Here is a 26,011-nt window from a genome sequence, read left to right as displayed (position 1 = left end):
TCTTACAGAGCCAAGACTACCAAAAGAGGAGCGTCCCTCAAGGAGAGCCCGAAGTGCAGGGCACATCCCTGCCGTGGGTGGGGAATCTAATTATTGAAGTGTCTCAGCCTTCGGTGAGGACCAGCACCTTAGATGTCCACTCCTTGACTTCTTGGCTGACTCAGATCCTTGAGCTGTTACAGAGTCTGACCTAGTGGGTGACTGGGAAGATTGGGAATGCAAGCATTTCCTTCTGCTGTCAGGATGGCGGACTGCAGCAGAGATGCACCGTGGAGCCAGTCCAGGCGGTAGTCTACCCAGCTGCTGGGCTGCTGCAGGCACTGGGGCTCACACTTCTCTGTCAGCTTTGTGCTTGGTCCGACCATAAAGCTTTACAGTGTAGCGAGAACCATTTTGCCAGAGCCAAGCTTTTTGAAAACCATAAATGTCTTAGGACTTGTGGTGTGCCCTCTTCAGGAAGCATTTGAAGAAGCTGATGCCTGGAAGCTGTCTTTAGCCTTGTGTGTCTCATCTGAGTGAGTGACAGTCCCCTCTCAGTACCTTCCCTGGGCCTGGCCGTAAGATCGGTACAGTATTGAATATTGAAGAGGACGCCTGTCTGTCTTTACCCCGTTTTTCACTTTTCTTAAGTCCCTGAAGAGTTGCCGTCATAGAGACTGTTGTCTCCAGAAGAGGGGATGGGCCGACCGACTCATCTCTGTGAGTGTCCCCGCCCAGAGGGTGTAGTCAGAGCTTCCCCCACAGGAGACATGTGGGAGAGTGTGGTCAGGCGAGGCGTCCTTTCTGAGAGGATTGTCTCCCTGGGGTACCGTCCACATGTGCCGCCTGGGGAGAGCCGAATCCTCTGTTAGGTCTGTGCCGTCTCCAGCTTGCGTTGATTTACACCCAGGACCCGCGGGACCGCGAGGAAGATAGTTCACGTGCGCCGCCGCGGCAGCCAGAGCTGCTGAAAGCAGATCCAGAGCAGCGGCCAGGAGCCCCCGAGGTGCTGAGAGAAGCTGCGGTGAGGTCTGACCTCTCCTGCAGCACCCAGTCCCCGCTGGAGAGTAAGTCAAACAAATATTGAGGGAAGGCAATCAAGTATATATGCTGAACAGTGATATCACATCTGATCGTTTAAAAAGCAGCCAGTTGGGAATTACAGTCGAGTCACACTTGTTTCTTCCCGCTGAGCAAATTAAAACAAGCTCAGAATTTGTTTACCTAGCCATTAATGAAACATCAAATGTAGGACTAGGGAGCTCCCTGTCCCCAGGAGGAGGGAGCCCGCTTCCTGCTGGCGCACCTTCCCACTGAAGGTGTCTCTGCCGCGCACACTCCTGTCCCAAGCCAGTCAGGTGCGTTGGTTTCATTACGTTTTCTGTAAATGTTTATTTTGTACCCAGCAGTGCTGGTGAGGGAAGGGCTGGCCCTGTGTGCTCCCCACCGTGCCTCCACCTCTGGCCTGTCTGCAGCACCGTCAGGGCCCCCTAGCCCCGTCAGCGCCATGCCTCGGGAACTGATGCTTATACTGCAGGGTAGTTGTTTTAAAGAGGTGTTGGTACTCTTGATGGTTTGAAGAATGCGTGCTTTCCCTTCCCCCCGCAGAAGGAGCTATCTGCAGTGATACTCCAGCCCTGAAAGGATCCATATGTCTGAGGTTATTGTTCCAAGAGCTGCCTGTTGTCTCATTGGGATTGATTACCGGCTTTGGCTGCCCCAGGAATGTCGAGCTCCAGGATTTGCCATATGATTGGGGGATATGGGGAATTTGTCTTGCATGGGCTGCTTATCTGCCTTGATTTTGATAGAGATGCTTAAGGGAGGTGTGTGGGCAGGCCTTGGCACAGAGCCAGGGGAAATGAAAGCCACGGCAGCATCGAGGCTCTGAACTCCCCCAGCAGCTCTCACAGGAGGGCAGTGCCTACCGCTTTCCGAGGAACATTCTCTGTTGTGCCCAAATGTGAAGCCCCACCATGCATTGCCAGTTGTAAAACTGCTTGCAAAATCATGAGTTTGAGGCAGTGGTTGGTGATTGCTATTGCATAAGACACAGCAATTCTGCATTTTGGAAGAAGAAAAAGAAAGAGAACTGAAAGGATCAGTCAGAGTACTGCCCTGACCTCAGAAGTGTCACACCTGGGAAAATGAGTCTCTGGAAAGCAAGGTGAACTGGTCAGTGTGGTACTTACAGCTCACCTCTTGGGTCAAGTTCACTTCTCAGATTTACGTTAATCATGATTGCAGGATATCTGCTACTGTCTGTTGGTTGGTGTAGATCAGGAGGTGGCCACCTTTAAAAGTAATACTTCTAAGTTCCCAGCCAGCCTTTGGGGTGGGCTGGAGATTTGAGGGGTGGGCAGAGGTCCTGATCATATGGCGACACTCTGCTCTTGGAGAAGGAAGGAAAGGGGGGGCTCACTTCTTAGAACCAGCGCCACTAGTTACACACAGCACAGAGCTGGGGCTGGACTGAGAAACTCCCCCTCGAGCTGTCCACGCGGACAGGATGGTGACAGGATGGTGACGGCCTGTTCACTTCCGTATGCCTAGCACATGACAGACACATGGTGGGTGCTCTGTAAATATTTATTGACCAAAGGAGTGGATGTAATGCGTTTGGACGTTGAATTTCCTTCTATTTAGTTTCTATGAGTAAAATTATAAGGAGTTGTTCAGAGTTAAACGATTCCCTGTCTATAGTAAGTGGGAGAATCCTGGTCTACCTGCTGGCCTGCTAACCAGGCCGCAGAGAGCAATTTCGTACTAATGACTGACCTGGTTGGTGGCAGTGGGATCTCAGTCGTAACTTTGTAATTGAACTTTTTTTCCTTTCTTCCCTTAAAGTGAAATCCATGAAGCATTTTCCTTAATCCATGCTTTCCCACCGCCACCCCGAAGTAATCATACTATCCCCCTAACTCTTCTTTTTGTACTTTTTCCTGCGTCCCTGCTTTGTTTCATCACTGGCCTTTTATGCATATGTCATTAGCTTTTCTAAATGGGAAGCTCCTTGCTAACAAGATACATGCTTTATTTTTGTATTCACTCTGAAGTGTAAGACAGTCTCTAAAAGAGTTGGGGGCAACTGATTTTTGACAAAAGGTGCAAACGCAGTTCAGTGGAGAAAGACAGCCTTTTCAACAAATGGTGCTGGACACATTGGACATCCGCAGGCAGAAATCTAACCTCGATCTACACCTCACACCTTACTGAAAAATTAACTGCAAGTGAATTATGGACTGAAATGTAAACATAAAGCTTTAAAACTTTTAGGAAAAAACTTGAGAAAATCTTCAGGATCTAGGGCTAAGCAAAGAGTCCTTTAGACTTGGCACCAAAAAGCACAGTCCATAAAAAGAAAAAATTGACAAATTAGACCTCATCAAAATTAAAACCGTTGCTCTGTGAAAGACCTTGTGAAGAGAATGAAAAGACAAGCCACAGACTGAGAGAAAATGCTTGCAGACTGCGTATCCAACAAAGGACTAAGCATGGAGGATATATAAAGAGCTCTCAGAACTCAACAGTAAGAACAAACAACCCAGTTAGGACTGGAGCCAGGGACATGAACAGACACTTCACTGAGGTGGATACACAGACAGCAAATAGCACGCGAAAAGACGTGCAACAGCGCTAACTATAAGGAAATGCAAATTAAAACCATAATTATATATCACTGTACACCTATCAGAATGGCTAAAATAAGAAAAAGTGACAACACCAAATGCTGGTAAAGATGCAGAGAAAGTGGATGACTCGTACATTGCTAGTGGAGGAACAGGGTGGGCAGTTTCTTATGAAACGAAACATGCAACTGCCATGTGACCCAGCAGTTGCATTCTTGGGTATTTATCCCAGAGGAATGAAAATTTATGTCCACAGAGATTCATAGCAGCTTTATTTGTAATCACCAAAAATGAATCAGCCCAGATTAGTAATTAACTGGGCTGTTAATTAGTGGTTATCATTAGTAATTAACTAATTACCTTCAGTGGGTAAATAGTTAAACAAACTTTGGTACATCCCTACCAGGGAAGACGACTCAGCAATAAAAAGGAACAAACTATTGATACACAGAACAACTTAGATGAATCTCTAGGAAATTATGCTGAGTAAAAAAAGCCAATCCCAAAAGGGTACCTTCCGTCATCAAAAGGTATGATTCCATTTATGTAGCCTTCTTGAAATTACACCATTATAGAGATGGAGAACAGATGAGTGATGGCCAGAGGGAGGGTGGGGGATGGGGGAGGGTGTCAATAATAGATCAACAGGAGGGACCCTTGTGGTGATGGAAATGCCCTGTAGAGTCTTGACTGTATCAGTGTCATGTTGTGATATCACACTACAGTTTTGCAGGATGTTGCCATTGGGGGAAACTGGGTAAAGAGGACACAGGATCTCTCTGCATTATTTCTTACAACTGCTTTTGAGTCTGCACATATCTGAAAATATTTAATTAAAAAAAAAAAGTGGTAGCTTAATAAGTATCTGAGTTGAGTGCATAAATAAATTAATAAATAGGAATACTCAAATCTCTCCATCCCTAAACTCTATGACTTTAGCTTGCTGTTGGGTTGCCTTTCTAGAACTTCATATCAGGATTAATATTTTTAAGATAAATGGAACATCTCTAGATTTAAAAAAGTACTATTGAGGACATCATCTGTTTTAATGATGTCCAATAAAGTCCAATAAAGTTTGGACTTTATTCCAGTTTTTACTTTTTATTGTAAGCCACCTCACATCATTTTTGGGGAATAGGTGGGATATAAATAAATAAGTAATTTGAAAGAGTCCCTCTGTTGCTTGATTCTCCACCAAGAGATTATGGGGTTTAGCACACATACACGGCACTATGATGAATTAACTCATTAAGTAATTATTTTGGAACCACACTTATGCTTCGAAGTCAGCCAGGATTACAGAGTTGGTTGTCAGTGCCATTTCCTCCCTTTCTACAGTAGGAGGAAAACAAAAAGAGGTGGCCACTTTTGCTGCAGCATCGCTGACTGCAGTCATGGAAGTCACTAGGGCAGTGACTTGAAGCAGGAAGAGTTACTTCTTCCTTGCTGGACAGAGCTAGTGTCTTTGGTCCCCAGTCATTTAACTTGAGCCCCACCAGAATCAACCTGAAATTTTGAAGGCTCGATAATGGTTATTTATAAAAACAAAAGTCTTTGTTTCCACTCGTGCAGGATTTAAAGAGAATAGCCATTTGGCTTATGATCACTAATCTTCTTTTAACTTCATTAATCCCCTGGGACCAGGCTTAGAAATAGCATGTCCCTCACTGGAGTTGAGCTGATGGAAATAAACATGATTCCCTGTTTAGTGGGTCTTAAGGAGCACAAAATTAGAAAACCCGTGACCCAATCCTGACCCATCTCTCCCTCCTCCCATCCCCTCAGACTCACATCTCTCCTTCCCTTCTTTATTATCTCTCAAGAGATTCATTGCCTCATGAGAAAGAGCAGTGGAGTTGAATCTTTCATTCAGCTGCTTTTTGCTCATGCTTACACTTACTTCTCTGTCCCTGAGCCTCACAGATTACGAGGTCCCACTAGGCCCTCGGATGTCGTATGTGGAGTCTCGCTGGTTTGCTACACAGCTGACGGGAGTTGCTCCTTTGAGTGGTGTGACCTTGTGGCCTTCTTTGCTAAATGGAAACGCATTCATGAAGAGCCTTCAGCTCTTAGATGAGTACTGATGGGAGCAAAGGGTCCTGTCGTTTCCCCACCTCCTCTCCCCACTGTTCTAGTCTCGACTCGATCATTCACCGTGCTCGCGTGCTTCTTACCATCTCTGCCACTCACACCACAGAGCTGACAAACACTCACACTCACACGAAATGTGATTTCAGACACATCGTCTGTCTCTTTGTTTTACAAGTGAGGGACTGAGCGTGGGGAGACGAGGTGGTTTTTGGAATCAGAAGAGTGGGAAGTCATGGCTTCATGAACAGATGACTGGACTAGGAGTTAGGACCCAGCCTCGGCTTGAACTAGCCGTGTAACCTTGGGAGAACCGCTTCCTCTCCAGCTCGCGGTTTTCTCGTCTGCACAGTGAGGGAGCTGGACCGAATGATCTCTGGCTGCAAATCTCTGCGATCCACAAATCTCCTTACCGTCCACACAAGTCACATGGTTGTGCCGTCTGGTGAGAGGGTACAGATTCAAGGACGAGGCGAATGTTTTAAAGCCACTTTCTTCGGTAGTGTCTTCCTAATAGTGGTGACTGTTGAAAGATTTAAGAGCACACATTCCTCTATCAGCTGTGGGCAACCCCAGTCTGTCTCTGCCTTCACCACTACCCCAGGCTGGAAGAAGGAACCTGAAAGGAATGAAGATCATGTCCCTCAGCAACAAGGCACTAACCTCCAGCCAGACTGGGGCAAATAGGATTGCCGCCAGAACCCCAGGAGCCTTCCCCTGGTACTGGTTTTCCTGCTTGGCTCATTCCAAGCAGAACCCTGCGTTGAGCTGGAAGGGTCTCTCAGGCAGACTGAATGATCTAGCAGGTAAATCCTGATACATAACACAGCACGTCCATGTGTTTGTCACAACCAGTCAGCATGAGGGAACTCCAGGTGACCACTGCAGGGCTCCCTTGCTCTAGGTGTCCAGCATTAGCGTTTAATTGTGTCCCAGATGTGGACAGAGGCTCTTGGGCTTTTTGCAAAGCACTCCCTGGACAAAAACTACCAACCACCAGTGTAATTAAAAGCATGAGTAAAATGAAGCCGGTCAGTCCCTCCACTCCACTTCATTTCAGGAAATTCCAAATGTAAGAGATGAGCTTTGTTCCCAGAGGGCTGGGAGTGACCCCAATAACTGGCTCCTCTGTGGAAACGAGCTAGGAATTGGAGTCCAGCCAGTTACCCCTTTCCCATCTGGACAGCATGCAAGACAAGCCTGAAGGGAAGAAGGGCCACTCCTTCAAAGACATTTGCAAGTTGGGTGCCTTGCAGCTCTGCCTGGGTGATCCAGGCCTGTGGCCACAGGGTTTGGGCTGGTTCATAGAGTTCTGTTCCACTCTGATGGTTAGGGATTGACAAAACCCAGGGGGGTGCATGTAAGGAGAGAAATGAAGCGCTGGCCAGTTTGGTGCACCTTGACTCCACGTTCTCCCTGTTTCCCTCACCACTTCTCAGTCCGTCTCGTGGCTCATGAATCCTGGTACATGTGGCATCTCTCTCACCCAGTAGCAATATCCCCATGGAACTACACCTTTGAAAATGTGATGACTCTAGCAGCCACTTCAGAGAGTTCCTTTTCTCCTGGAGCTGACCCATGATTTCCTAATCGTATATCCCAGATGGGCACCACCTGTTGTTACACCTTCCCCCTCCTCCCCCCAGTCTCTTTCCTGAATCTGACTGTGGTTAGCACACACCCTGAGTTTAAAATGCACTCTCTAAGCTGGCTTAGAATATAGTGCATTAGCCTCTTTTCAAGAACATTTATTGGGTACCCATATGTGTATGGCATTTTAAACAAAGTTAAACAATGCAGGCCATGCTATTTAAAAACTTAACAACTTGCAACTGATCACAGCTGATGAGTTAGTTTCCTTGGGAATAGGTTGGTGAGGAAGAAGATAGGATTTTAGCCCTAAAAGGACATTAGAGGTCCCTTAGTCCAGCCCCTCATGCTGCAGATGGCAGATTGAAAGCAGGACAGCTTGAATAGTCAGTTGCACAGCTCCTCAGTGGCTGAGCTAGTTCTGGATCTACGTTAACCATGTCCTCCTGGTGCACTTCCTGTAGGAGGTGATCCAGGCTGCCTCCTGTGCCTTTTCAACAAAGGTAGAGGATCTTAGTTTGATCCTCTAGTAATGGGAAGCCACGAAAGACCTTAGGAAGTTTAAAAAGAAAAGAAAAAAATACATAGGTAGCTCTGAAAACAGCCAAGTGAGCACAGCTGGGAGTCGAGAGAGGAGGAAATTTCCATGATCCAGGTAAGAGGTGGTTAGGACCAAGATTATAAAAATTAGAAAGGAAGGAAACAGGTGGAGGCTGGTATTATGTTGTTACGGTCTCTGTTTGAATAGTGATGTGGAATAGGCCCCAAATGTAAGGACTGTTCAAATTATTGCTAAGCCCCTAACCAAGGCATAGAGTTCATTATAACAGACATAGCCTTCTGTCTTTAAAGATGTGTGTGATGAAAAATAGATGAGGACACTGCATATGAAGGACTTCAGTAGTGCAGGCACACTGTTGAAGAATGCCTCTGTGACTTGAACACAGCTATGGAAGCACTGTTACTGGAACTACAGGGATGTAAGTGGAATTTCAAAAGCCGGCACTACAATATGGAAAGGCGTCTGTTAGTAATGACGAAAGGCCGACCCCAGAGCATTTCCCTGAGGTAGAGAGAAAACAGTTGAATTCGAGTGGGAGGTGGGTAGAATTTGAGTTCTCGTTCTTCCAGCTGAGAAAATGCTTTACTGTGTGCATAATCGACTTTGTGCTAGGCTGGGGCTCGATTAGAGAGGGCCCATCCCAGTCTGTTCCTCCCCGTTTTGATCCTGTGGTCAGCTGCAGAGTTATAGATGAAGTGACAAGGATGGTATCTTGATTGTATCCAGCTGCCTGGAATAAGTCAAGGGCAGAGAGGCCCCACGTGAGGAACAGCGCTCACTGAAGGCTCCAAAGGAGTCTGAAATTCAGAACACCTCTGATGCTTTTAGAGCAGCGTAGTTTAGCATCCTGTGACCCAATGTCACCAAATTAAGTCCCTCTGGAGAGAAGTCTGATAAGTGGCTTCAGCTAACAGGAAGAAGACTGAAATCTTAACAGCGTTTAACCCTAGAACGGAGCCAATATTATTATTATTGCTGCAGACGGGGGCTTGAAAAGAAGAACCCTTGGGAGAGTGATGGGAACTTCCTGTGCATGGATTAGAGAGCTCTGTTGACTCTAAGTAGATGGGGTGAGGGGGTGCGACTTCCATCTTACAGAGGCCCCAACTGAGTGGGAGCCTCCTTGCCTCACCCCGCCCCTTTTCCTCCACCGTGCCCATCCCTGGGGGTTAGTTCAGTTACTTGTGCTCGGAGCCCTTCAGAAGTCTCCCTGAGTCCATCGAGGTGAATCGGCGATTGTGTACTGGTGGGACTTGGACAGGCAGGTGCTTGGTGCTGAGAAAAGGAACCTGGCGGTGCATTACTGGAGTCTGCCCAGGCCCACAGCCGAACAGCGGTCATGGCTCACTGGCTGTGTTGTTGCTCTGGGCTCCGTAAACTGTAATAGTATCATGTTATTTTAATCTGCTGAAATACATACCCCAGAGTCGAGCACACGGCAGCACGTTACACGTCTGTGGAAATGTTTGACATGGCTTCATTTGTCTGCTGCTAGTGTGGTGATGCCTGTGGCCGATTAACTCTGTCGGTTACAACGTGGTGTTAATGAGGCCAAGGTTGTGGGTTTGAGAGGCCTGTTAGGTGAGCTGGTTTCACACAAAGGAAAGCTCTTTTCACAACCCCACACCATGCTCAAGACCCAGGTCAGACGTCCCGTAAAATCATGAGGATGATCACAAGGAGGACTGGGCAAGACAGTGTAATGACTCAGCAAATACCCCTCACCCGCCTCTGGAAAAGCAATCAAAACATGTGCTTTAGTGATGTGAATTATTACTGTGGTCTTCACACACAAAGAATATCACGTTATTATTAGAGGTAACTGATGATCAGGACTGTAGCAGACTTCCTTTCTGAACTAAAGAGTATACTGGCTTTGGCTGTGAAGAAGCGAGAAAGCATCTTTGGTTCCCTTCTTTCATCCTCAGCTTTTGCCTGCTGAGATTCTGCCCGGTCATGCACCCAACAAGTGTGTATGGAACACTGTTGTGTGCCAGGATTCCACAGGGAATAAGACAGAGTCTCTGTCCTCATGGAGTTTAAATTCTATGGCAAGAAAATAGATAATAAATAAGTAAACAATAAGTAACCAAAACAATTTCAGAAAATGAGAGTGTGGTGAAGAAAAGCCCAGGGTGAGTGGATGTGATGAAGAATGGCTGGTTAGCAGATGGAGTTTACCCTGGATAGGAAAGTCTGAAACGGCCTCTCAAAGTAGGTGACGTTTAAGCAGAGACCTGACTGATGAGCAGGAATCAGCCTTCTGGAGAGCTGAGAGAACATTCCAGTCAGCAGAAATAGCAGGTGCAAAGGGCTTGAGGTCTAGTCCTGGTGAAGGAATAGCAAGGACACTGAAATGTGGGAGAACGTGGTAAGAGAAGAGCTTGGAGAGGGGGCAGGTCCCTTGGGACATGCTAGGAAGTTTATATATTATTCTTAGTCAATAGGAAGCCGTTTTGTTTTGGGGGGTGGAACATTTCAGAGATTTTTGAGGGGATGTTGTGGGTTGGAGTGTGTCCCCTTAAAAAAGATATGTTGAAATCCTAACCCTTAGTAACCTTATTTGGAAATAGGGTGCTTTGAGAGATAATCAAGTTAAAATGAGGTCATTAGAGTGGGCCCCCATCCAGTTTGACTGGTATCCGTATAAGAAGGAGGAATTTAGACAGAGAGACAGACAGAGGGAGGATGGCCACGTGAGGACGGGGGTTGGAGTGGTGCATCTACAAGCCAAGGAACGCCCCAGACTGACAGCCAACCACCAGAAGCTAGGAGGAGGCAAGGAAGGATCCTTCCCCTACAGGTTTCAGAGGGAGCATGGTGCTGCCAACCTTGATTTCAGACTTCTAGATTTCTGTTTTAAGCCATCTAATTTGTGTTACTTGGTTACAGTGGCCTAGCAAACTAAAAAAGAGAGAGTGCTGGCACACTGGCCCTTGGGAAGGCAGTGAAGCACCCTTTCTGGACTCAGTGACACTTGGGTGTTGGAGAAACCTCTGGTTGCTGTAGCATATGACCATATGATTTGACATCTATGTGGGTAAATGTATAATGAAAATAATATTAATTTAAAAAATATATATATAATAGGATAGAGCCCACTGGTTGAATTACTCTATACAGAATACCCTAGTATTCTTTTAGGAATGGTCCTTTTAGGGATGCTCTGTAAATTATGGTTTGGAAGGAAAGAGATGCTAGAAGCCTGTTGCAGTAATCTAGGCAAGAGATGGTGGTTTGAGCTAGAGAGGGTGGTAGGAGAAGTGGTGGGAGGTAGTCGGACGTAGGGCCGGCAGGACTGGCTCTCATGGATTGGATGTGGGGAGAGAGGGAAAGGAAGGAATAAAGGCTGACTCGTAGCTTTCGGGCTTGAGCAGTTGGGTAGATGATTTACTGAGATGGAGAAGATTGAGAGACTGGCTTATCTGGGGATATGGAATCAAGAGCTCTGCTTTGGATGTGTTAAGTTTGAGATGCCTATTGTTTATCCAGTTGAAGATAGTAAGTAAGTAGGAGGTTATCTCAGGATTGTTCAGGGCCAAACATAAATTTAGAGGGCTTCAGATTATAGGCAGTATTTAAAGTGATTGAAACTGGAGGAGATTACTTAGAGAGAGATTACTTGGAGAAAGAAGAGAGTAGGGCCCAGGACCGGGCCCTCGGGAACTGCTGTTCAGAGGTCTGGTAAAGGGTGAGGAACCCTGGTGCTGAGGAGTGGCACCATGAACAGCTGGTAAGTTGTCAGTGCCCGTTAATGGTGTGAACTTACTGTCTTTAAAGTTTAAACTAAATTATACAGAAATACATGGGGAAAGGTATTGGAAGTACCTCACCAATATACCAAATTCTGTTTAACAAAACTGTATCTAAGAACCTTCCCAAATACGGAAATCAAGTCTTTGTTTTCAATATGTTGCACATTATAGAATCAGACAAATTCTCTATACTTGAGGCTTCCAGAAGATCATAAGAATGGCTATGTGCTCTGAAGAAATAGATTTTTTTTTTTTTTTTAAGAAACAGACTTTATAAGTTTTCATAGGCACCAAAATTTGATATAAATCAGGACAGTTGAGTTTCAGGGTTCCGTTCATTCTTCATGTGTGCCTTCATTAAGGGTGGAACCTATTTCATTAACCATATGGTAAGAGATAACCAACCTTGGCCCAATTCAGTAAGCTATGACTCTACATTACTTGAAATTTCCAAGCAAGCACAGGAAGTTTTGGAGGAAATCACAATCAACATCCATCTTTGAATGCTGGCAGATGAGCAGGCACCTGTTAACTGAACATCTTCAGAAGCCCATTCTGACCTTAGTTTGTGAAGATTTGAACCTAGAGAGCCCGTCGATTCCGTTTTGGTAACTCGGTGCTGGGCTTGGTTGCTGTCTGAACTGGAGGTTGACTGTCGATGTGTTTCTGTCCTAAGGTTTGGCGGGAGTTTCCTGACCGGTTGGTGGGTTACCCGGGTCGTCTGCATCTCTGGGACCACGAGATGAGTAAGTGGAAGTACGAGTCTGAGTGGACAAACGAGGTGTCCATGGTGCTCACGGGGGCAGCTTTCTATCACAAGGTAAGGCGGGGGCAGGCTTGGGCACGGGGTTCTGAGCTGACAAAACCGAGGGTGTGATACTCCTTTTATTTGGCCCAATTTAATTTTTGCTGAGTTTAGGAAAAATGTTCTACGCAGAGGGCTAGAAAGGCTATGTTGTGTGATATTCTTTAAAAAATAAAGTCATTATTTTTCTAATTGTAAAGATAATACATGCTCACACTAGAAAATATGGAAAATTCAGAACGGCTTTTATTGTATAAGAAAAGTCACTTGTAGTCCTGTCACTTAGAAATAGCCATTATTACTGTTCAGATGTTTTTTCCAGTTTGCCTTTTATTTATTTACTTATTCACACGTACACACAGACAGTTGTAAATATTCTCATTAGCCTGCTTTTTGCATGTATTATATTGTGAGTTTTTTTCTTATGTCATTAACATTTCTTCATAAACAATTTCTTCTTAACGTAATTGCTGATATACCATTATATCAATATTCCATAAGTCATGTATAACTATTCCTCTCTTTTGGATATTTAGATTGTGTCTAATTTTTTTGTTATTTTAGATAATGCTTAATATCTAGTGCTTCAATAGTGATCAATATCCATTTTCATCACTGTTTGTACTTGTGATCATTATGATAGATTCCTAGAAGTAGAATTATATCAAAGGGAATGAAGATTTTGGGGAGGTTTTGATATATATATTTGTCTGTTGTTTTCAGTGTTGTTTGTGGCAATTTACATTCCCACCAGCAAAATATAAATCTATCTTATCATATTCCGCCTTGCATGAAATACATGAGGAAAAAAAAAAAAAAAATCAATCTTAGCTATTTTGATACGTGAAAATGGATTTTATTGTTTTCACTTTGATTGGATTACTAGTGAGGTTGAAATTCCTTTGGGTACTTTTTAGCCTTTTGTATTTCCTCTCCTGAGAATTGTCACTTCATGTTTTTGCCTCTTATTAGGGAGAGACTGAAGGGTGTGCACGAGACTTCAGAGTGTTCGGTTAGATGATAGAGTGCTCCCTGGGACTGTGTGGTTTAGTTAAACAGAATAGCTTGTCCGTTGTCAGCAGTGGCATGAGGACGGGTGTCAGGAGAAAGATCTGTCCCACCCAGCGCAGTGAATTTAACTCACTGTATTTATAGCGATTGCCTGTTGTTATCTCAGCAGTGCTGCCCTCATACTTTTCAGGGCTCTAGATCCAGAAAGGAGTTTTTGTTCTTAGCAGTAAATAATAAGTAAATAAGATGACACTTCTTGGGCTTTACAGTAATAGACCATGTATACTGTTTTTTGGTCACGAATGTCTACACTTATTGCGTACATGTAGGTTGTGGTAGTTTTGGAATTGTCTCATTTTTGTTTTACGGTAAAAAGCCCATACCTTTGCAGTGTCAATCCACCATTAATTTATCTCTGTTCCTATTTGCAATCTGTGGAAAGACTATAGGAAACAGGATCGAGCATTGTGACTCCAGGGGAAGGATTTAGTAAAGATCAGCATATAGTGTGTCTCTGAACAGTATTTATTAAACACGTGATACGTTAATCAGTCCGAAGGGCCTGCATCCTACAAGGCTTCACACCACGCCTCTCCTCTGCATACAATAGGTGGTTTTTAAAAGCATGGCAGTATTAAAGCTGCTTGGTCACCTAACCGAAAGCATTCTAATACTAGAAAGCTTGTCCCTGTGCCGTGGCTAAGTTGCCCTTTATATATGAGCCGCAGGGAACTGGTGTTTGAACGTTTCTCCTGTCTGTCTCACCTGACAGTATTTTAACTACCTGTACACCTACAAGATGCCTGGGGATATCAAGAACTGGGTGGATGCCCACATGAACTGTGAGGACATCGCCATGAACTTCCTGGTGGCCAACGTCACGGGGAAGGCCGTCATCAAGGTAGGAGGCATCCTTGTCCAGCTCTGCCGCTAACTTGCCTTGTGATCTTGGGCAGGTCTCTGTTCCTCTGAGCCTGAGAAGTTCTTGTAACTACTGTAAATGAAGTGTTGGATTAGATGAACTTTAAGTTCCCTTTTAGCTTTAAGACGCTGGACTAGACACTGTCACGTTGTAAAACTGAAGCTAGGCTTTGATCATTTAAACATATTTTCTTTTTTCATACAGTTTCTTTAGTTATAGTTTTTAACCTCCAGTATCAGAGACAAAGGCAATGATGGTCAATCTACAAATTGTGTTTTAAAAAAAGTTTAATTTTATTCTCAAAGCCAATTTGGACTGTAGTTCTGTTAGTTAAAGAATGCAGTTTACATCTTTCTTAAGGTAGCCAATTTTTTTAATAGACATTGAGAAGATAGTACACTTTGTACAGTTATAACTGTAGTTGTCCTAAATGTTGTTTTTAATTATTGATTACCAGCTTTTAATAGTAGCTTTCCCGTAACATATTGAAAGTGAGAGGGCATAAAGATCACATAGGGGTCTTGGTATCTGTAATAAATGTCTGTTTCTGAAATGTCGATTTTTCTCAAATCGGATCCCTAGATATGTAGAGAGAGTACACTTCTTTATATGACTGGAATCGTCTTGACCTTTTTTCCTTCTGGATTGGAATGCCATATCTAAAAATGGGCAGTGCTTCTAGGTCAGATTCCTATACTGGAATCTTCCTATACTGGAAGCTTATACTGGAAGCATGGGGTGGCGTTCCCCACTGATGCCTCATGCTATTAATTGATGACAGAAGCCAGATTAAACCAAGCGACTCAGGAAAGAGGAAAAGTCACTATCTGTGCTCTCCAAACTTGACCAGTCTTCACCCTGTCCCCCAGCTCTCTAAAGAACTCCGTGAACAGCTCACTGCAAGGAAAATTAAAGAATGTAAATTGCAGAACTAGTTTTAAAGGAACCCCCCTTATCTCCAAATTTACTTTTTGACATGCTTCAAGATGTTTCTAGCTGTGCCTGCTGACTCTGGACAGTAATTCCTGGTGTCCGTATGTGTCTTAGCTGGGCCTTAGTTATCTGGCTTTCTTCTCCTCCCATCCCTCTACTGTTTACTTATCTTCACTGGGTTAGGATAGCAGCCTCCCCTGAGTTTGCTAGAAAAATCATTAGAAATTTAAGGTTTGGGAGAGTGGGGGCAAGAGTCAGGGAAAAGGATTCAGAGAGTGAGGGACCATTGAATTTTTTTTGCTGACTCAAGGGAATTGCAAAATAACCTGGCATCTTCGAGAGCATGGTGCTGCTCATAGCATTTGCCATCAGCTGGAAGAGGGAGAAAGAGGCCTGTTGGAACTAAGGTTACGGTGAAAGTTATGGGAAGCTGTATTTCATCGCCCTTATGGCTGCAAGAACAAATGGTGTTTATACAAGGACCTTGGCAGTGAGAAAACAGTCATTAAACAGGAATTAAGGAGCTTGTCATCACCACTTCTTTCCAGTTACAGAAGGCAAAAGCCCTCCAAGCCGTTTTTATTGGGCCCTTGTGAGTTCTGCCGTGGGCCGAGCCAGACAGAACTGAATGGAGGAACGGTGAGGTGTGTTTGCACGCCTGTGCGTGTGTGTGTGCGCACGCGCGTGGAGAGGAAGTGGGCATCTCAGCTTACAGAGCAGAGGCATGCAGAGTGGTGTCACAGCATGATTTTATTGTCCTTGGCACTGACAGCCAGGTACGTTTTTGTGCTCCTCTGGCAGGTAACTCCACGCAAGAAATTCAAGTGTCCTGAGTGCACAGCCATCGATGGGCTTTCGCTCGACCAGACGCACATGGTGGAGAGGTGAGTGGGCCTCTACCCGGAAATCTGCCCTAGCCTCTGATCCCGATTTCCTGCCGGAGTCCTGTTTATGGGACTTGGTTGGAGATATAAGGACAGCAGCTGGTAGCCATAGTCACCTCCTTTTGCACTGTGGGAACTGGGTTAGTTCAAGCCCAGGTCACCCAGAGAATTAATTTGGAATGCTACTCACTCAATTTGTAATGGCTGGAAGGGCCTTAAAAATATAGCTGGCCTTGAGCTCCAGAAGCCAGACTCTTCACGTGGACGGAGCAGTTAACCATCCACAGTCAGTCAAGTGGAAGCCGGTTAATTCCAAGGAAATACTGGGTGGTTTTTCAGGGTAACAGCTCCATGTTACAGTAAAAGTTTGACTAGAGAGAATTAAACCAAACCCACCAGAGACAAATTACCTTTGCTGACACGACTCACACACCTACCAAGAACAGAATGGAAAGCACAGATCTTTCCATTAGAGAGAGAGCAGGGCAGGGCAGCTCTGAAATCCTCCTTTTATTTCAATTCTGTCAGTTACTCAACAGCAAACCTTGGTGTGGAATGCGATACTAGGCCTTGTTGGTGAGTATAAAGAAGTGGGAGTTGTGTGTCTTCCCCTAAGGCCATCATAATCTTACAGTAGACCTGCTAGTCCTCACTTGTATCCCAAAGGTCCCCACGCTTCGAATCTGCTGAATCAAACCTAATTCCAAGAGGCAGCTCCTTACACAAGGCAGCTCTGACGTCCGGTAGCACTGTTGTCAAGGGACCAGAGTGCACTCAGGGAATGTGATGGTGGCCTGTGGAATGGGATGTCTAGTTCAGGTGTCCACAGGTCTCCTGTGCATCTTCTCCCAGTATTCATTTCTGAGGTCTACCAGCCGTATTAAAATCCTTCAAGCCTGGAGGATTTGTTGTACAAAGTTGTTTCCATTGTCCTGGATTCTTCTCGAATGCTTTACTCCTCCTTACTCTTGACTTCTTACTCTTACTCTCTAAGTAATCTCTTTATCTCTTTCATATATCTTACCCAAATGACGTGACTTTTACCAACTGTCAGTGTGAAATGATATATTATTGTGATTTTAGAAATATCTGTCACTGGTATCCTAAGTGTCACAGTCAAGGGCAGTGACATTAACTGTCATAGGTCATTTGGAAGAGACCCAGTGATAGCTCTATTGGAAATTGTTATTTAAAGCTCCCTCCATGCTGTGTTTGGGGAGAATTCATGGCAGAAAGTAATTGGTTATTGTGTGGGCTTAGTTAAAATGGTGGGGTTATATGATTTAAGAGGGAATTGTAGGGAGAGAAGTTGATCTGATAATGGCCTTGAAGTTGATGCTGAGGCTAACGTACTCTTCTCTGGTGCCACTGAGATCATAACAAATGTAAAGAGACTTAAAGTGCAGTGAGCAAGATTGAAGTTAGATATAATCAGTATTAAACACTGAGGAGAGTAACTAAGGGAGATGTGGAGGCTTCTCTGGGGGAGAGCCTTTTGAAAAGAGAATAGGCAACTGCCCAGATGTTGTTAGGCTTGAATCAGATTATATCAGAGTTTATAATTAACAACAACAAATACATACACACATATATGTGTGTATATATGTATATTGTGTGTGTATGTATGTATTATATATATATATTATATATATATTATATATATATATATATATATATATAAAGAACTTAATCCAAATCTATATGTGATAAGTGCCATAAGGGAGGCTCAAAGTGTTACAATTGATCAGGGGAAGGAGAAGTGACTTCTTGCTAGGTTGATCATTAGGAATAATTTTAAGAGCTGGCACTTGAGTGAGCCCTCAGAGATCACTAGGATCCCAACCAGTGAGACGCTGGGCAAGGAGTGGAAACTGAATGGTCAGCAAGTTCAGGGTGTATTTGGCAAGCAGTTAAGAAGTCCATTTTGGCTAGAGCGTAGAATTCTGGCCCATTTGTGCCAAACTTCAGAGGGCCCTGAATGCCCTCTGAAGGGAGGAGTTAAGGAGCCTGAACTTTTCTCTTCAGGCTCTGATGAGCCATAGAGGGTTTTTGAACAGGGGAGTAGCTTGATAATAGTGTTGTTTTGAGACTAATATTAAGTAGTGCATAGAATGGAATGAGGGTGGAGAGACTGAAGAAAGAACAGTTAGAAGGCATGAACTAAGCTGAGTGTGGAAAGGAGGGGACGAATTAAATTGCAAGAGACTTTTTTTTCCCCATAGGAAGATGTGCTAGAACTTGATTTCCAGCTGAATAGCTATGGGGAGGCTACGGAGAAGGAGTCGACAGAGATGACTTTTAGATTCTGAGTCAAGAATAGTGGTAGCACCTTTAACAGTGTAAATGATATAGTTGGGAGGAGATGCTACTGGGGAGGGCTGGAGTGATGGTTGTACCTTTAGCAGCAGCATTAGGACAGGAGGAGGTTTTAATCATGGGCGTAGTTGGAGAGCAATAAGGTAGGTGATTTTGGGGTCTTGCCCTCTGTATATGCAGATGTAGATAAGGAGCATTTGGAGATGTGGAACTAGAACTTGAGGAAGGAGATTAACACAAAAATAGATATTTGGAAGATATCTGCCCAGAGCTAGCAGTCGACTGAAGAAAAGCCAAGGGCAGAGTCTTGAGAAATTCTGACATTTAGGAGACAGAAAGAGGAACTGAAAACAGAGAAGCAACCACTGGAGAGGCCAGGAGAGAACCGGGATCTGCAGTGCTCAGAAGCAAGGGAGGAGCAAGGAACATGCAGACTGGGCAATGGTCTTTGAGTTAGATGGTCATTGGTGGCTTTGAAAAAATAATGTCATAGCGTGATGGGGCTCAAGGGCTACAGAGTGTGAGTTGGTGGTGAGGAAGTACAGTTACCGAGTGGAGACGACCCTTTTGAGAAATTTGATAGGGAACAGAAGGAAATCAATCTTGAAATCAGTTAGGAACTGGGAGCAAAACTATTTGGATTAAAGATTGAGTCACTAAATTATTGAGTAAGGCATTTAGGTTGGGAGGGAGGAAGACATGATTTAAGCCATCTTGGGCAGACCAAGAGATGGAGTTACAACTGTAGAATTGTTCATTTGTTTTATTTTTTTTAATAGTTCCCTTTGCAGAATACACATTTTGCACAAAACAGTGAAAGGAATTAACCACTTTGCAAATTATGACCTTGTGTTGGGTTTTGCGGTTCAGTAAGCTTATTTATTCTCATATTTGGGGTCTGGGATCAGAAATCTCAGCTCTGGGAGAGCAGCTTTACTACTCAGCATCCATTTCCAGGATCTGCTGTTAGTTCTTTAAGAACCGGAAGAATTTGTAACTGTTCATTTTGACCAATAGCTTCAGGATCAAGGCAATACAGCAGACAGACAGTGTTGATTTTAGAGAAAGAACATTGTATTTTGATTCAGGCCAATCTTTGTTCAGATTATGAATTTGCCACTTATTAGCTGTCTGACTTAAGGAAATTGACTTACCTTATCCTAAACTTTAATCTTTTCATTTCCTAAAATAGGTATATTAATATCTATCAAATTACAATGTGTATTCATGGGTTCAACAAATATTTATTGAGTGTCTTTGTACCAAACTCTGTGTTATATGCTGGGGATGAATGAAGTAATATTACACAAGAGCCTGTAGTACGGTGCCTGGCAGCAAGTGTCCTTGCCAATTTCCCCAGCATTAGTCCTGTCCTTGTTACTTCAGGTAATTGTACGTGTTTGAAAGGAAAACAGAAAACCGTTAGTCCTTTCTCCCCTGGACCCTTCCAGCGCTTCAGAGATAGACATTGGCAGTTCTTAGCCTGTTTGTACTTGATGAGAAAACCAACCCAGGGGAACAGTTACTGACAGGGGAGCTGGACCCCTGACACAGCTCACGTGGGCCACTAGCAACCAGCCCAACTCATCATCTGCCCTCGCCTGTTCCCCAGCCGGGATCCCCTGCGTGACAAGAAGGTAGGAAACACTGTCAGTACCCGGCGGGGGAGTTGAGGACCTTTCCCGGCCAGAGTGGGCCAGCCGCTTCTCCAGTGCAGGCTGTGTGGAGAGAAAGGAGTGTTCACAGACCTGGGTTAGCTGGGGCAGCTGTCAACAAGTGAGGCTGGCCTGAGCCCCAGTGGCCTCTTGCCTGTGGCCCGGCCCTCTTGGCAGACCTAGTTACAGAGGAGACATTGTCCTCAGTCCTCTCCAGGGGGCCGTGGAGCCACCGTCCTCTGCCAAGAACCATGATTCTTCTTTAATACACTACCTGTGCTGGGCACGGCCAGGCTCTGCTGCCAGAGTGGAGAGGTGTAATGACTGGAAACTAGCAGAATCTGTACGTGTTTACAGGCAGGACGACTGTAAGAGTAAGAACCTCAGAGAGATTTGTCTGCCACTGCCTTGACCCCGTGTTTGAGGGGAGGGACGCTGTTGTCCTCTGCTGGCTCCTTGCCATTTTCTTGTTTTGTCCCCAGTCTCCCCTCACTCTGGAGCCTAGGACTGTCACCTCCTGAGTCTCAGAACAATGCCGGCAGGAGGGATCTCAGTGCCCTGCGGGTCGTGGTAGAGTGTGAAGGGAAGAGCAAAGGCTCTACTGCCGGGGCCAGCCTGGGTTTGAGACCCGGCTCCCCCGCTTTCCAGCTCTGGGTCCCTGGTTGAGTCCCTTAACCTCTCCCAGCCTTAATTTCTCCACCCATAACCGGAAACTATTGTAAACCAACCCTTGGGCCTATAGAGGAGGATACTGAAGGAATCGATGAGATCATGTGTGTCACTTATCCATCACGTGTTAGGTGCTCAACAGTTGTTAATTTCCAGCCCCTCCCCTTGGACCCTAGAATTATGCTAATACATAAATTTATATCGTCTCATAATTAAGACTTTAGCCTCAGGAGCCAGAATGCCTGAGTTTGGCTCTGCCTCTTACCAGTTATTTGACCTCTGGATGTGGTACGTAGCCTCTCTGTGCCTCAGTCTTCCTGGTATAAAATGGGAATGATAGCAGGACCTACCCCGTAGGCTTGTCGTGAGGGTGAAGCAGGTTAGGGTACGTGTCAAGCACTTTAACACAGCCTGGAACATGTAAGAAATATTAGTTGTCGTTGATTTGTGGTGGTGGATGGACATGATGACGTTAGTAGCTAGTAGAGCTCAAAATGAAACAGTAACACATTTTTTTAGAAACATAATGACCAAGAGAATTGATAATGACCGACTTCTTTATTAATTGGTTTCTCCCTAAAGCTCGAAGGACTCGAATAAAAACTTGATTAAGATAATTTGAAACAAGATTTACAGTGTCTCTGAGGACAGAAGAGCCTTCTTCGGGTCTGTGTCTTGAAATTCAGCCCCTTGTGGTACACGGGTCTGCCTCTGACTGGTTGTTCTCATCCAGGCGCTCAGGTGCCGTGGGCCTGACTGAGGAGAGTGTTGACCTTTCTGAAATCCATCCTTGGGGTCCCCCTAACTTCAAAAGCGCTTTTTGCGGGCTTGTTTTCCCCCTCTGGTCTGATGCTGAAGCGTCCTCATTACCCAGCTGTCACACTCGGTTGGCCTGATTGACCAGAACCATTTCCCGCCAACAGGCCTGAGCCGCTCACCTCTGAGGAGCTTGCTCACCGGGCTTGGGGGTGGGATGGAGGTCAGGAACCCAGCCCTTCCTCTACCCCAGCAGTGCTGGGCTGTCCCCTCACTGGGCTGGTTGTTGCTGCTGGTTCTGACACGGGAGTGGCTGGAACAATGAAAGCTGCCCTGTGTGAACTTCAGCTTTCATAGAAGAGCTGGTGGAGGTTGACTGATAATTCCCAGAGACTCCCTCTCACAGGCTCTCAGTGAATGTCGGTGGAATGAAGAAAGTGTTTCTTGTTTGACGTTGAGGTCCGTGCCCCGTTACCTTCTTGCTCCGTGTGTTGGATCCTCCCTCCTGCCTTGTAAACTTCAGTGAGCTGGAGCTCAGATCCGAGTGGCTTTTTCCTGTCCGCCCTTTGCCTTCTCTCTGGCTGGCGGAGATGGGGTTAAGAACTGTTGGCAGCTAATCCACCTTGGTTTGAGGCCTGCTTGTACTGCGCTGGAAGAATGACTGGAATTTGAGGGGGAGGGGAGAAAACGTTCTGACCTCCGCAGGCCCGTGGCCTCCGAACAGCGTCCCCTGTTCGCTTTCTCCACTGAACTCATAGTTAGAGGACCCCGATCGCTTCCTAATCCACAGCCTCCCCGCCTTTGTAAGAACCTGGGAGCGGGCTGGGCATGCCTGGATTTCTTTTGTTGGTGTTGAGTATTATGTATGCTCTCATCTCTCAGCCTCTTGAACATTTTCTCTCTTTTCCCCACCCCATCCCTCTCATCTGCTCAACTGCCCTCCCCACTCCCCAAACCCCACAGGTCTGAGTGCATCAACAAGTTTGCTTCCGTCTTTGGGACAATGCCTCTTAAGGTGGTGGAGCACCGAGCTGACCCTGTCCTGTACAAAGACGACTTTCCCGAGAAGCTGAAGAGCTTCCCCAACATCGGCAGCTTATGAAGCACGCCATCGATGAAGGCCGGAATGTTAAGCTGCGACAGAGGAAGAGAACACGGTGTCCCCAGCGCTCTGATATCAGGGCGGGGGATTTTAGAGCGGAAGATTGACCTACTGGATCTTGGCACCTAACCTGCTTTCTCAGGAACAGCAGGAACCTAGAGAGAATATCTAAGCACCTTGAGCTGTGCCTCCTCTGTTCCAGTGTTTCTCATGATCTCCACTGGGTTCTTTGTGAAAATGCCAAAGGGAAGCCTTTGTGGCATGCTCCCGGTTTAAATCCAGCTCAGGTCCAATATAACAATCTGAAAGGCAACTTCCGTGACTGTAAGACTGCTGAGAAGAGAAACCCACCAGCCCATTTAAGATGTGGGGACTCGTGTAAAAGGGACCCATATCTCACTTGGGTTATTTCATATCAGTGAGTTCTTTGGAGGAAAAGCCATGCCCAGAATTTGGTGCAAAATCCGAACATCTTTGCGGGACTTGATAGGTGCCTTTGGACCTGGGGCCCTGGACTCGTGCAGGGGAAAAGCACCGACTGCTGAGTTGGGGTCTGTGAGTTCCATGAACTAGTCCTCTTCGGTTTGGCTTTTTGATATGATTAAAATTATTTTTATTCCTTTTTCTACTATGTCTTACACACTGATTATTGGTAGTCCAAGGAGCTGTCTTTCTTCTTTTGTGTCTTTAATTCCATCTTCTGGCTTTAACTCCAGTCTCCTGCCCGTGTCTGAGAAGATATCTGGTGCATGTGCCTTGAGCAGAGGAAGATCCCCAAACTGTAAACATTCTGAGAGAAGATGTCTCCCCAAACCTCCTAAGGAATCTCTCTGCTTCCTGATTAGATCCAATCTTTTATAGGTGTTCTTGGGGAAAGACAGAGGGCCCCTAGGAGCCTTACTCTTGAGTCGCTCTAGCGAGTACCATGTTGTAAAAGTGGGGGGGCTGTGCCCCCACCCCAACGGGATGCCAAAATTCCCTCATTCTTTTGGTATAAACTTCACGTTAGCCAGGCAGTTTCTGGGTAATGTTAAATGCTGCTAGAACACTGCTTTGCAAGACTTGCCAGTATATTTAAATCGTTAAATTTCAGCGTTTTGTAATACTGCACATGTGTGAATTATACCTCTGTAAGCCCAGTTGATGAACAAATCTACTCTGGCAAATGTTAGATGTTATGGATTCAAAACAGATTTATCTGGCTCTAATATTAAGATTAGCCACAGTTTGGGCTTTAGCCATAACATATGTCCCCAGAACACAAAATACATAACAATTTGCTTGGAGTATGGATATAATTACTGAAACCCTGCGGTGTGCCACTTGAAGTCACTAATTCACCACCCATTGTTCTGTTGAGTGATGTGAAGGTGAGCAGTGTCTGTGCTGTAGTTCTTCAACTTGTGGTTTTAACAAGAGTCACTTTAAATGTGTCCCCACAGACTTTGAGACATCAGAGAAAAATTCTGAAAGTAGCGAAATTGAAAGTGGAAATCATGCGAGTTTCATCTTCTTTCATATTAAGGGGTGATAGACTCATGGTCTCATTGGTGGAAGGGACGAGAGACGCTCTCCTCCGGTCCATTCGCTTTGCAGAGGCAGACCCTGGAGCTGTGACTGTTCAGCGTAGCACAGCTGCAGGCACGGGCGCTTGGCACAGACTCCTGATTTGGGTGAGTACGTGCCAGCCAGTAGCGGGTATGGGAAGGCCTTAGGTCTCATCTTCGTGATACTGGAGATGGTATGATAGAAACCAAGAGAAAGGGGTTTCTCTTGTCACCCAGCCGCCAGCAGCTGACACCAGCAGTGAGTACCTCTTGCTTTTCTAGGGGTTCTCCAGCTTGTTTTCCAAGATGTAAAGGAGGTGGAGGTGGAGGGCCTAACATTTAAATCCCTGCGCGAAGCCAAGCACTGTGCTAACTTGTCTGTGTGTTATGTCACCCTCAGTATTCTTCAGCACTCAGCCTCGCCACTCCCAATATTTCTGCCCTTCGTCACATCACCGAATCCACTGCCTTAGTGGCTGGTTTCGAATCCAGTTCTCTCTCTCAAAGGGTAAATTTTTTCTTTTCTTCTTCTTCTTACCCTCGTTAGCCGTTTGGTTTTGGAAGAGGAATGCTCAGTCTGAGATCACTGGGAGCCCTGAGGGCTGGTTAGTGTGCCTTTGTCACCCTCTTAGGGATCATTGGGCTTTTAAGGGCGGTTAAAACACCATTCAAAGTCCCTCACTACCCCCAGAAATATGGGGGTTAGACCTTGTAACAGCATAAAGAGCTTATATTATAGGGTGAGTATTACATGCTAGGCACTTGAAACAAGCCTCGATGGTTCTAGCCTATGGACAGACTGGTGGTGCAGGTCACAGGGAGGAATTCAGGACAGGAATATAGCAAGTGATCCTGATTCATGGATTCACAGGGGCTAGGGACTCCACCCCTTCTAGTGTATTTCTGAGCCGCTCACCCGCAGGCCTCGCCCGTAAGCTTGGTTCGGATCCTCTGCCCTGGGGATGCCATAGAGCCCGGTTTCAGAAGCGGAACAATAATGCTAATTAAAATGTCATGTTCTGGCCTACAGCAGACAACAGCTGGTTTTAGATGAAGAAATCTTTTTTAAGAAACTGCATCCTACTGGCCTGTACAGGAGATGGACCTGAGCTGCTCCTGGCCTAATCGTGTGCCCTGACTCATTGCCCTTTGCCCCAGGGACGTAACTGAGGTGGGCCTGCCAAGGTTGGAAACACTTTTCTGCGGGTTAACGTTAGATAGCTGTTAATATTCTTATCTCTTGTGTTTTACCAAGCCTCACACACGTTTAGGCAAAAACCTCCTTTTCTGAGAAAATTAAAAACGAAAATATCAACTTTTCTCAGAATCTCCAATTCTTTCCTGTGTAGATGCTGTGCTATACTGTCTCCTCTTTTTTTTTTTTTTTTTTTGCTCAGGAAGATTGTTCTTGAGTGCTCTGTCACCAGTCTTCCTCTTTTTGCTGTTGGAAGATTGTCCCTGAGCTGGTAACATCTGTGCCCATCTTCTTCCATTTTGTATGTGGGATGCCACCACAGCACGGCTTGATGAGCCGTGTGTAGGTCCGCGCCCGGGATCCAAACCCGTGAGCCCCAGGCTGCTGAAGCGGAGTGCACGAGCTTAATCACTGCACCACTGGGCCGGCCCGTCTCCTCTTCTTACTTGGTCTCGTGAAGTTCAACACTCGGACTCTTCTAGCTTCCCCACCAAAGCCTTATGCTCTTCCAACCGTACTTCCAACTTGTGGTTTTCAGGGGTGAGTTTCTCTGCTGCCTTTGGAAAAAGTGACCATCATGCCGGCCTCTGCGGACCAGGACTGGGAGCTGGAG

General features: G+C 45.5%; 1 protein-coding gene across 4 annotated transcripts in view; it reads left to right on the top strand.

Moving 5' to 3' along the window:
- EXT2 (exostosin glycosyltransferase 2) overlaps positions 1 to 23,280 on the top strand; it is a 134,568-nt gene extending 111,288 nt beyond the window's left edge. For all 4 annotated transcript variants that reach the window (XM_058527108.1, XM_058527107.1, XM_058527105.1 and 1 more), the window contains 4 exons: positions 12,280 to 12,423; positions 14,192 to 14,320; positions 16,076 to 16,158; positions 22,518 to 23,280. In XM_058527108.1, coding sequence (XP_058383091.1) covers positions 12,280 to 12,423; positions 14,192 to 14,320; positions 16,076 to 16,158; positions 22,518 to 22,656 — 495 coding nt within the window. In that variant the 3' untranslated portion in view covers positions 22,657 to 23,280. The remainder of the gene's footprint in view (positions 1 to 12,279; positions 12,424 to 14,191; positions 14,321 to 16,075; positions 16,159 to 22,517) is intronic.
- Positions 23,281 to 26,011: the final 2,731 nt, after the last annotated feature.

This window comes from Diceros bicornis, chromosome 31 (assembly GCF_020826845.1).
Source record: "Diceros bicornis minor isolate mBicDic1 chromosome 31, mDicBic1.mat.cur, whole genome shotgun sequence".
Lineage (NCBI taxonomy): Eukaryota > Metazoa > Chordata > Mammalia > Perissodactyla > Rhinocerotidae > Diceros > Diceros bicornis.
This window is presented reverse-complemented; position numbering and strand designations above follow the sequence as displayed.